At 30.0% G+C, this 13,291-nt stretch overlaps 1 protein-coding gene and 1 long non-coding RNA gene across 3 annotated transcripts in view; one reads left to right on the plus strand and one right to left on the minus strand.

The window, feature by feature from the left end:
* LOC107451920 (uncharacterized) overlaps positions 1 to 13,291 on the plus strand; it is a 43,867-nt gene that overhangs the window by 8,778 nt on the left and 21,798 nt on the right. For both annotated transcript variants that reach the window (XM_087158063.1, XM_087158062.1), the window contains exons 4-6: positions 6,508 to 6,678; positions 11,536 to 11,747; positions 13,099 to 13,272. In XM_087158063.1, the coding sequence (XP_087014189.1) occupies positions 6,508 to 6,585 (78 nt within the window). In that variant the 3' untranslated portion in view covers positions 6,586 to 6,678; positions 11,536 to 11,747; positions 13,099 to 13,272. The remainder of the gene's footprint in view (positions 1 to 6,507; positions 6,679 to 11,535; positions 11,748 to 13,098; positions 13,273 to 13,291) is intronic.
* LOC147816062 (uncharacterized) lies at positions 1,778 to 11,307 on the minus strand. Its single transcript, XR_015431640.1, has 3 exons — positions 11,029 to 11,307; positions 5,016 to 5,177; positions 1,778 to 4,144 (listed from the first exon to the last, which is right to left on the minus strand). It is a non-coding gene; the product is annotated as an uncharacterized LOC147816062 (long non-coding RNA).

Consider the following 13,291-nt stretch of genomic DNA (forward strand, 5'->3'; position numbering starts at 1 on the left):
CTTCACTGCAACAATAAATAAACCGCACACACTTCAAAAAGCTGATGACTGAAATCATATGCCTTTACGTATACTTCTATTGCAGCGACAAGATGAAAGGTTGCAACGCCATTGAATTTCGTCTCCGATGAACAATTTCATTTCATGATACTTATCACGAGTTGCGATTTCAGCCAAAACGTCTTTCTCTTGAAAGAATCTGACAGCTTCTTCCTCAAAGTTTTGGGCGAATCCCAAATTTTCACCGCTTTTTGCGTTATTTTTTGGTATTAAGAAAAAGACGTGACCGATAAAAAAAATGGCCGCGACTTGCTATGGAAATGTGGTGACAAAAGTTACTAGCGGCGATATACAGTTTGATATTGGTTGCATCATTATTGGCTCCTTTATCGCCTGCGCCGGTATAACGGAAAAGTACCAACCTTTTTCATCAATCGTTATTTTATTAACATATAAATTAAAAAAGTAAACTAAAATAATTCAGCGTGATAAAATAATGCGAACACTAATGTAAATGTTTAAGGGGATAACAGACGTTCAAAACTAGAAAGTAAAATTCTTTTCGTTCATTTTTAATAATTATTATCTTTTACAAAACGCTGACAGCTTTTTCACAAAACATAAACAGAAATTTGGGTACCAAATATATTTATTTAAGCTGAAAAAAATAACTGAAAAAAATTACTAATATCACTAGGTTTTTTAAGTCATGTAACTTAAAGTCATAAAAAACGGATTTTTTAATTGTTTAATGTTGAACTTTTACTTGCGATGAAAATTTAGTTCTTTTTCTTACATTTTTATTTAAATACTATATTTATGCGTATTTTCAATAGAAATTGACAATTTTCTGCTCAAAAAACTATTATTCCAATAGGTTTAAAAATGTTGTCAATGATAAATACAATTAATAAATAAATATTTAAAATCTTATTATGCATTAAAATAAAATAAAAACTTTATTTTAAAAGCTCATAAGACTGACTTAAAGGTCTCAGAAAGCAAAGCAAACTATAATCGTGGCATTTTCGAATTAACGTATTCATGTTTTAAACGTTAATGAGTTAAAAAGTAACGTTTAAACGCTTTCAACATCTGAAAAACTAATATTAAAGATCTCCAGGATTTTTCTCATTCTTAACGAGCAGTGTCCTCTTCATGAAAAATATTTTCAAACGCTCTGTAATATTTGGAAAACTGTTCAACTGTAACTACATTTTGAATTTGGTTTCATTGAACCTCGATTACTTCAAATAATCGGAATTTTCGAGTACAATTCATTTTCGAAAACCATTCGACTACCACTCAGCAACTATTCTATTTAAAAAGAAAGTTATCCATTTGTACGACACTTTTTTTAAAATTCTATTTTAAGTACTTGCGCCAATATTGTCATCGGATCATCGCCAATGCTCCATCAGTGTTGCTTTCATGCGACATTAATTATCAAACGAACTTCTCTCACCCATATCTTGATGAAAACAACACACCTAACACGCTTATAAATACGTAAAAGGTCTCAGAAACTAAAGCAAGATGTATTCGTCGCATTTCGCACCCATATCTTGATGAAAACAACACACCTAACACGCTTATAAATACGTAAAAGGTCTCAGAAACTAAAGCAAGATGTATTCGTCGCATTTCGAATCCACCCATTTGAGATTTTACGCTTCAAACGCTATATAACGAGATTATTACGCAAATTCAAGTTATACGTGTTATTAAGTGACTGTTTTCTTATCACGTTAGATTAGAGATGAAAAACAGCGTTTCTATTCCTGCGCATGCAATTTTTTAATCTCATATGTTTATATCTTTATATGATGATTCGTATTCCAATATTTTAAATTTAAAAACTCTGGTTCACGTATTTGAAAACTATCGTCATTTATTAGTTTCACAAAAAATTGCATTGATAGTGCTTGAGCCTCCAATTCATGCCAGATTTTAAACTTCATAAGTATTATTTGGCACGTAATCAGAAGTTTTAGTATATAAATAATACTTGCATTAAAAAAAATCATTTTTGAATTACAGTATTTGCAAAATATAAGCTCTGTATAAAAAAGATGAAAATTCCACTGTAACATTATAAATATAAATAAAACAGCTCACAAGTTATGCTTTTTGAATAAGATTGTTTGATGGTTACTGCTTATTGGTTCAAAAGCAATTTCCGAGGTTACACATACCGATTCAAATCTAATAAACCGAAATTATACTTACCCGTTCTAAATTATCCCAATTTCTAACTATATTTAAAAACACACTAACTACTTTAAGCATCAAAATTCTAGACGATAAAAATCGACAAACTTTAAAATAAATTGATTCCTTTTTCTTTTTTTTAATAAAGCTCAGCAAATAATGAAGAAAGGTCAAATTTTGAAAATAAAAATTCCCCCTAAATTTTAAAATTTTGCTCTCCGTCTCAGTTTCAGTTTTTTTTTTCACCATAAGAATATGAGAGGATGTTTCGTCGGTTAAGGAAAATGAGTTATATTTTTACTTTCTCTTTTTACACAATTAACTTACTCTTAATGATGGTAACTTTGGTTACACAACTAAAATATATCTTTTTTATGTTTGTAGTTTCCCTTTACAGTTAATCTGCAGCGATTTTTTTTTAAATATTAGATACAGTCCTTTATTTCGTGTTGGTTTTATCTCAATAAACTGCGTGTGTCTACTTCATTATATAAGTTGAAATAATTTTTATTAGCCGATATTTAAATAGTGATGAGGCTAGCACAGATCTGTAATCGTACTGACTGGGTCACATTAAAAGTAATTTAACAAATTATTTAAAGTGTATTCACTCTTAATTTCCCCACGTTACACTTAACTCAGCTAAAAGGTTACTCCATAAACTATAACGTCAGTTCAAAACGAGTTTGTTTCCTGATGAAAAACCAAACTTTTTCTTCGTATTTTCCATTAGAGGTTTCGTAAGTACATTGAAAAATTTATGGTTTAAAATGTAAGGAACAAAAATAATAGGAATTAGAACTTACAAATACTTTTCGTATTATTAAGCCTCAAAATAAACTGAATTTTCATTGCATGGTTTGTGCTTAAAAACTAATTTACGTTACTGAAATATAACAAAAAATTAGGTTTGAGACTTTTAAATAAACCAAAAATTAATAAGCATGATTTAATAATTTAATGTTCAAATTATCAAGCATCTCATAACTGCCTAATTAATATCAAAGTCTCACAAAAGGCTTGGGATCCGTAAAGACACCCAACGTTAATCGACACAAAAGGCTTGGGATCCGTAAAGACACCCAACGTTAATCGACACAAAAGGCTTGGGATCCGTAAAGACACCCAACGTTAATCGACACAAAAGGCTTGGGATCCGTAAAGGCACCCAACATTAATCGACACAAAAGGCTTGGGATCCGTAAAGGCACCCAACATTAATCGACACAAAAGGCTTGGGATCCGTAAAGGCACCCAACATTAATCGACACAAAAGGCTTGGGATCCGTAAAGGCACCCAACATTAATCGACACAAAAGGCTTGGGATCCGTAAAGGCACCCAACATTAATCGACACAAAAGGCTCGGGATCCGTAAAGACACCCAACATTAATCGACACGACAATCTGAAGTTTTAATTTAACTTTTAAAGTTTAAATATTGATGAATTAAAAAAGAAAAGGAAAAAATTACTACTGTAAGATTCATCCACTTTTAACTAGATTGTGAAGAGGAGTGGATAAGTTTGTTCTCACGTGAGCATTAACCCTTTCGGAGTTCAGGTTCTTCCACTTGAAAGATATCACTTGGCTGCCTTTTGGTTATTTCAAAATTCTTGTTACAATATTTCTCATATGTAGTTACTTTTATTATTATTTCCTCTTTATATTTATCGTAGTATTTAAGCAAAATTTATATCCATTGTGTTTTGGCTTATTAGATATTAGGATTTTATAGTTAATATTGGCATAAAAGGTTTTATTTTTTTGGCTTTGGATATCAAAATCGTTGTTTAAAGATTATGATGCATTGTGTATTGTTAAAATATCTTTCTTTGCTTTGTGGAGAATTCTGAGATATACTCTAAGAGGGGAAGGTGTTTTCGTGAGATGTTTAGTCGCCACTCCTCGGGGGGTTGTCATGAAGTCAACACCTGGAATGAAAAAAGAAAATGTTTGACGATCCCCTTGGGGAACTATTTTGACTGCCAACACACTAAACATATACATAAAACACCTTTTCAACGAGAATATTTAATATAAATGTTTAAAAAAATCTTACAATTTCATTATTTGTTCAACAAGTCCATAAGACTTTCTTGATAATAGTCTCTACAGATATTTTCTGTAAGCCATGAGGGAGCTTAACATTTTCCAATAGTTCTTTAAAAAAATTAGCACAACTGATGGGGATGATGGGAACCTTCTCTTTAGCACAGTATAGTGTTATTATTATCATTTATTATTATTGTAGTTGTTATATATTTGGTGTTTTAGCAGTCAAAGTAAAATAACCTCGCCTCCTCGTATGGCGTTCCCTGGGCAACACTTTGATCACAAATATCTTCAGATCTCAGTGGCTGAGAGGTTATAGGTTAAAAAGTGGAGTAAACAAATTATTTTTTATGCTATAGATGTATTTAAGCATTGGCAATACTGCATTTGAATTTTGGAACAGTTATGAATGTAAGATATAGAACTGTGTTACATTGTAACTGTCTGAATAATTGATAGTGAATGAATGAGTTTGCTAAATCCATAACGTTTAAGGTATTAATTGATTCTCATTTTAATGCGCAAACTTTGCTTTTTTTATCAATTTCCAAACCGTTGTAGATTTAAAGAATGACGAAAAAAAATTACCTAACACAAATACACGTTCAGTAGTTGGCGACTAGTTTATATCCTGCTCACATTATATCTACTCATTTTGAGGTGCTTTTTATAAATAAACTTACGAATTGATTTTAAAAAAAAGGTTTATCCTTATAAAATAAAAATATTTTTATGTATTATGTTACTTACAAATATATTACTTAATTTCATGCGTCACGTCCTCGGATAAACGGTGAAAAAAGTATTCAATGAAAAGCAGCGGATAGAACCCTTTAGAGAAAGTGCTGGCTGTTTAGAAACAAGATACGAACACCTTCGAGCTGATGAACGTTAAGCTTCTGGGGAGATCTGCTGAAGAAGTTAATCAGATAAAAAAAATAAGATAAAAGAATAATAATGAAATTAAAAAAAGAAAATGTTTAAAACATTTCATTGAATTTTTCTAAAAAAACAAAGAATAAAAAAGATTTATAACAAAATATTTAATGAAATAGTAACAAAAAATTTTTAAAAAATCCTAGTGATATATTATGCACTATATAAAAGTAAAAAGAAAATCTAAAGAAATGATCCTAAACAAAATGAAGGTGTTTGAAAATTGGTGCAAACCTAGAGCTGTCAGTCATGAATGGATCAATATTGAATCGGTAAGCATGCAAGTTTTTTTTTTTTTTTTTTTTTTTTTTTTAAGTAGTTGTGCAAATTAAAGGTGGAAAAGAGTAAAGGAAAATTTGTTACAACAGGGATTTCCAAAATCGGTTCTGCTGTAACATAGCGTTCTACAGGGTCTTCCAGGCAGAGGTTCTGCGAAATTATTTGATTTTCGAAAATTTTAAACTCAATTTTAAATTTTTATTTACGAAGGTTATTAACCAAGTTACGATATTTTTATTTTCATCACGAAGAACATATGAGTTCAGTGTCTGCCATCGGGGAAACGTATCACAAAAGGATGCAATTCGTTCTGAATTAATTATTTATACTTTTAATTAGTATTACTTTAAGTGTTGGAAAGATTTCAGTTCTGTTAATTTTAATTAATAAATCATTTCTTATGCAGTTTGATATAAATTGAGATCGAAAACACAATCCTTAAATTTTCTTTCTACAGAGAAACTAAGTAACAGAACTGGGCCTGATGGGGCAAACAGAGTAACAAAATCATTAACCTTACGAATGGATACGGCAACGTATATTGTTTTTAAATATACTTTCAGTAAAACCAGTTTCACGGAAAAGAGAAAAAAGCTGCTCTTAAAAATAATTAGTTAACCTTTAAAAAAAATTTCTTTTTTTTAATTGCATGAAAATAATAAAAAAACGCCGAAAAGGAGTAAAGTTAGCGATAATTAATTTAAGTTTATAAAAATTTGAAATTGCGTTTAAAAACGGAAAATATAAGTAGAAACATTGGGCGAGAAAAGTTCTAGTTACTAGTGAAATTATATTAGTTATTTTATATTAGCTTTTTATGTCAAATAATATTTTCAAATGTTCATTTTTTCTTCAATTTCGATCGAAACCTTTAAAAATATAATATTTCCTAACTTGTAGTATTTCATTTCTTATACAGAAAGTTAGAGTTCTTTAATTTTGAAATTTTTATTTATGATTTTAGTTCGCAAACTTAGACGTCGAAGTTTCTTTTTTTTTAACAGAATGTATGTTTTTATTTAAACAGAGTGCTCATTTTAAACTGCTGACTTTGCTGTTGAGGATTGTGAAGAATATCAAACTTCAGATGTGTCGTGTTAGATAGGAACACTCAAAACTGCGTGTCTGTTTCCTGAGAATGGTCAACATCCTTTAATCAACCATCCACTGGTTTGCATTGACAAAAGTGATCTCACTGGTAATTTTCTCTTTTTAAAATCAATCAAATTAAGCCTTTACTGGCAAAAAACTGCATAAAAGTATGTCCTAATCAACACATATCTTATGACAATCCTTTTAAAAATACTTATAGCAATCACTCTGTGGTGTTTGTTTGAAATATTTTTTAATCAAAAACTTTATTGCATGCGGCATCTTTAATCCGCGTACTACGAGTATAAGTTAATTCGTACTACAGCGCGCCATTAAACAAATCTTCACACTCATAGTTGTATTTATATATTTTATTTCCATCTCCTGAATAAGTGTCAGGAGAATCACTGCGTTGCCACAAAACTATCCATTTAATCAAAGGGGTGAAAATAAAGTAAAATTGAAAGACTGAGTATAGGATGCGGCATTTCACTAGAATGGGCATTTATAATACATAAAAGATATGAATAAGGAATAGTATTTACTCTCTTCTCCAGAACCCAATTCACAACATGTACTCTGAGTGGCCTGTGGGATCTCATATAGTTTCTTCGCTTGACATTTAAGGTTTTTCACAACATGTACTCTGAGTGGCCTGTGGGATCTCTTATAGTTTCTTCGCTTGACATTTAAGGTTTTAATTGTGTAATTTTTATACGTTTTTGATGAGTCTTGTTTCCTATTTCAAGCTCTATTCATAATGCTGTGTTGTTCCATGGCGAGTAACTTGATGTAGTTCCGGTTTTACGATGTGTAAAACTTTGTCTAATTGATTATATTATAGAAAATATCAACATTTTAAAGAAAGTAGAAATGAAACAAATTTTATTACTATGTGAATATATATTCTCACGAAAAAAACTTTTTCCCAAATTATGGAAACATTTTGTATTTATAAAATGTTCGTGAAAGAACTATTATTCAGAAATTATTAATAAAGTTTAAAGGGATAATGAACAGGAAATCTTCAAAAAAAAAGTTTTTTGGTTTTGACATCTTATAGCTGGAATATTCCTGACTAAGAAATTTTATTGTTTCAACCGCTTTTATAAATTTAAAGTGTTTCAAAAACAATCTACGTACAATATTATGCTATAAGCCATGTCTTTAATTTTATAATCTTTAAATATGTTTCTTTTTCAAAGCGTAGTTTTTCTATACCTAGGTACACTTTTCTTTCGCTCTAGCTATTTTAAAGCAATAAAATTTTGTCTATGTTTCCTATATCGTGGTATACTTCAAATTTTGTAAAAACTTTAATTAAAAAATTGCTAATTTTTCAAAGGTAAAATGTATTAAATTTTAGAAAAAAAAATGCTTACAAAAATATTTCTTAAGATATATTTTGATCTAATTTGATATATGTTGCATTCTCTAAGCTATTTTATTTACGTCTACCTTTTTCTAGTCCATTATTTTAAGTAGTTTTATATGTACCTAACCAATGGTATATTTTGAAATGTTAATACGAAATTAATATAAAATATATACATTTAAACATTAACATGTAAACAAATTTTTATTTGTTACTACATGAAGCATCAAAAAGAACCAAATGAGAAATATAAAAGTATCAGAAGTAATTTATAAATGAAAATTTTGAGTAGTAATTTAAGCTGCAGACTTTCTGATACTTATTTTTGGTTAATGAGATGCTGCCCACCTTAAAGCATGTTTAAAATGACATTAAAAATTTTTATTACATAACTAATATCTGAATTTCTGAAAGCTATCTCACAAACACTGTAAAAGTGATTCTCCTTCTGAAAACTATTTATGAGGGAAAATTAAAACTGCTTGCATTAGTTTGAAACTTCATTAGCAGCTCACGAAAAAATTCGAAATTAGTGTTCATAAGTCGTACTAAGTTCCTGATTGACGAAGTTTTCATTCTTAATTCTATCCTAAAAATTTCTCTCAGCCTCTAGATCAGTTTTACGGCAACCATCTTCCATTTTATCTTTTTAAATCAGACTAAATTGGAATATTTGCAAGGATTGATTCTGGAAAATGAATTTTAATTCGAATCATTTAAGTAAATTTCAAAATGTTCATATCATCTAATTGAATTTTCAGAAAAGTTTTTAAAAATTCCTAATAATTAAAACTAATTTTCGGGGCATTGATTATTTTTTTTGAGGTTAACATCGATGAGTCTTTATCATTGAAGTCTCTGTTAAAACTGTTTTAAAGAAGCATAACAACCCTTATCAACTTAGAAAAAATTATTAGTAGGTGTCATTGACGCCTAACTTTTCCTCCTAATATTGACACCTAACTAACGAATTTCTATAACCCTGGGCTAATTCCAAAAGCTATGCGTTCTGTTCTTTTTTCCTTCTTTTAAAATCTATATTTATATTTTTTCTCTTTGTGAGGTTGACATCGATGAGGATATATCATTGAAACCTCTGTTAAAACTGCTATAAAGAAGCATACCGGTCTTTGGCAACCAAGAAAAAATTATTAAGGGTCATTGACACCTAACTTTTTCGAATTAAGAAATTCATAAATTCGTTTATTTTATACACTGCGGTGACAAAAGTCATAGGATAACAACATGCAAACATACAGACAGCAGCGGTATCGCGTACAAAATGTATATATGGAGAGTGCACTGGCAAAGATTTTTATTAGTGTTCAAGTTATTCATCTACGGACGTGTCTGACGTAGTTTTCACCACCAAACCAGAATTAACAGACTTTGAACGTGAAATGAAAGTTGGAGTTAGACGCATAGGACATCCCATTTCGGAAAATCAACATACCTTGATCTACAATGTGCCGAGAATGCTTAATTTCTCTCCCACTAAGAACAATGTAGTGGGCGACCGCCGGCAATGAATGACTGAGACCACCGACGTGAGCATAGAATTGTCAGTGTTAATAGACAAGTAACATTGCGTTCAATAACTGCTAGCTGCAATGCGGGACGTGAAATGGACGCTTTCGTTAGGGCAAGGGCAGTGTGCCAAATTTTACTGAAATTGGATGAGAGCAAAAGGCAAATTTCGTGATTTTACTAACAGCACGACGTTACTTCCATTGCCTCTACTGGCATCGTGACCACATTGGTTTGGCCCCTGACGATTGGAGAACTGTAGCCTGATGAAATGAGTAACGATTTCAACTGGTCGGAGCTGATGGGAGAGTAGGACTGCGGAGCAGACTCCACGAAGCATTGGATCCAAAATACTGTGTAATCTGGTAGTGGCTCTATAATGGTGTGGGCTTTTTCATGGTATAGAGTGGTTCCTTAGGTCCAATCATTGACTGGAGGTGGTTATGCTCAGCTACTTGCAATCATTCATGAACATTCTGAACAATTCCAGTGAATTGGTCACCTAGATCACCGGACATAAATTCCATTAAAAATTTGAGTAATATAATGGAGACGTCAGTTCGTAAAGAAAATCTTGCACTACTCTTTTGTAATCCTGGACATCTATTAAGGCTTCAGGGCTGAATACTACAGCAAGAAACTTCTGAATACTTATTGAATAAATGCCACGCCGAGTTATTGTCAGACACGATACTAAAAGGCATCCCATGACTTTTTTTCATCTCAGTGTGTAATATTTACATTATTTCAAAAATAGAACATTGGTCGAATTTTCTATATAATCACCACTTCATTCAATGTTTTTTTTAATGTTAAGCTGTGATACTTATATCTCCATGTCCTACATACCATCCATGAAAAAAGTGATAGTCCTCATCTGTTGTCACAGAAAAGGAGTCGAAGTAAGTTGCCCTTATGCATGCTAGGACCGCAATAAACTCCAACAATTTCTGTCAAATACGGAATGGGAATTGTAAGAGAGTACGAATTCACCTCGACGACTCTCACTCAGATATTTCACAGCAGTTTAAATGGCCTATAGCATGGAATCAGTGACTATGTCCCCTATTTTTTCGAGAAATGTGATTCAATTCTTTTACCAGGTACAATTCAAATTCAACTCTTTCTTGAGGACATGGCGTGAAGCTGGTGTAATATGGGCATACAAAAACTGTCACAACATTTACAAAAACAGAGGTGATTGTGAGCCCAAGTCAAAATTCCGGAAAATTTCTTGAGTTAAAAAAATAAAAATAACAGTTTAAATTGAAAAATTAGAAAAAAATTGAAACAAGATGTTTTTTCTGTTTCTCAATATTTCTTAGTTTACTTAAAATATATTTAAAATTTTACACATACCTACAACATTTACACATACCTATGATGACCTGGAGAAGTAATTAAAATTTACAAATATGTCTTCCTTTCTTGAGTTTATGATTATAACAACTATTTACTTATAAAAAATGAATATTAATCATGAATATAAGCTTATAAAATATCTTTGGCTCTCCCTTACAAACAAATAAAATAAACTGTGTTTTTATGTTCCACCTTTGAAAATTTGATTTCCGGAAACTTCTGTATCAATGATTTTTTTAAACGTCAGGACCTTCGATCTCCAGAAACTTCGGGATCACTGTTAGTGAAAATTCCGGAAATCCGGATTTTTTCCGAAGCACAATCAGTCCTGCAAAAATAAAAGTGCGATTCTGTAGAAAAATTGACCAATTTTCAACCCTTGACGTGTATTAAATGTAACTAAAAACAAAGGCACTTTTGTATTTCTAAAAAGAATATTTTACTTTTCTAAAAAAATATTTTACATTTTTATATTACGATTCTTTTTAATTCTGAAAATATTTTTAACACAAGAATAATTTTATTCACATATTTTATGTTCCTAAAAATCATTTTTGGTGTCTAATTGAGTTCTTCAGAGAAATTATTTCAAAAAATTATTTTACTTCATATTTTAGCTTAGGATTGCAGTATCCTTTCATTATTGTATAGAAAATGAGTAAATATATTGATTTAAAATTTATATCATCTCTATTTTAGAATATTTTATTCGAAATGCCCTAGAATAGTTCGGAAGATGTGATTGAAAGTAATGTGGATGCATTCTAAATATTTTTAACAAGGTGGATAATATGAGGAGAATATTAATAAGTATTTTAATACTTCTGAAAGAAAAAGTGAAAGAATGGACTTCATTCTCTTTATAAAATCGTTGCAAAAAAGCAAGTTCATTATGACAGCCATAGTCTAAGGTAGGAGTTTTTGTTTACCGAAAATTTCTTGATAGGCTTTCTTAGACAGTGTTTATATTTTTTTATTTTATTATAGTGAGAACTAACTATCGAAAGCTTTATTTTAACCTTGAGTTTGATGTAGCCATAACTTCACTTATTTGCTTTTTATTTAAGCAGCATCTTATTTCCCTTATTAGACATCTATCCCCTTCTTCGTTTTTTTTTTTTTTTTTTTTTTAGATAACTGTTTTACATTACAGTTAATTTTTTTAATAGAAGAAAACATGGTAATATTCTTAAAATTGTAGTTGGAAAGAAATTTCTCTGATGATTTTTTTAAGAGTAATTTGTTTGTATATTTTTCATCAAACCAGTATCAGTAACCTATTTTTACAAGTTCTTAAGATTCAAATGGATAGATAAAGTATAATTGAAAAATCTTGAAACCCCAATTTTTCAAATTTTAGGTTCATAAAATCTATTAATGCAAAAAAAAAAAAAAAAATTAACTTGATTAATCATTAATTTTTTAGTTTAGAAAATTCTTTTGCACTTTTGAGGGGAAATAAATATTGCATTAAAACAGTAGTTAGGTTTCAGCATAACTTTGGAATTAAATATTAAAGAGCTATGTGATCATGTTATTAATTAAATATTAAAAAGCTATGATAAAAACTGTTTGATGAAGATTATGTGATCAGTGAATTCTAAACAGCAATTGTTTTTTAATAAAATGATAAAAACAATAAGTAAATAAAGTTTCTAAAATAGCAAATTTAAATCATGTTATTTTTTACTGTTCATGCTTGATAAGCTCTAAGCTCGTACTTTATTAAAATCTTGATTGATTATTTTTTTTTATAAAGTAACTCTACAGTATTGGAACTTCAGAAAATCACAATTTCAGTAAGATTAAAAGTTTTTAATACTTTGTGCAATTAGTGGATGGCTCAACTTAAAATTTTAATTAAATTTTATCTTTATTCAATAAAAAAGTGAAATAAAAATTGCAAAGTGATGAAGATCTATCGTAGACTATCCTAAACCTAGATGTAAAACTTGAATAGTGAACGATCCTTAAATTCAAGCTTATTATGGTACTCATCTATAAATATAAATAGAACAATGTGCTAATTTATTTACTCTTCTCATTTTCAAAATTGTAATGATTGGAAAAGGTTATTTTTAATGAAGATTTTTTTGATGATATTTTTCCTAAACACTGCGGAACATTCCTTTGCAAATATTTTTGAATTGCTCTTTTGGAGATGGTTATGATGGGTGGTGAGAACAAATTGTGTGTTATGAAAGATACACGTTGTTCTGTCTTTTTATAAAGAATGTTAAATTGATTTTTGTCATTTTCAAGATAGTGAAAAAGTGCTCTTTGTCAGCCAGATGTCATTTTAGAGATTTTGAAACCAGATGTCATTTTAGAGATATCTCTATATCTGCATCAGCTGCACTTTGGATACAAGATCTACTCTCAAAGAAACACACACATGCAAAGGACAATAAAAATTTATCGCACAAATAATTGGAGGTAGGTAACAGTACTTTGA

Source organism: Parasteatoda tepidariorum, chromosome 2, assembly GCF_982258835.1.
Source record: "Parasteatoda tepidariorum strain Cologne lab strain chromosome 2, Ptep-v5.0, whole genome shotgun sequence".
In the NCBI taxonomy this organism is placed as follows: domain Eukaryota; kingdom Metazoa; phylum Arthropoda; class Arachnida; order Araneae; family Theridiidae; genus Parasteatoda; species Parasteatoda tepidariorum.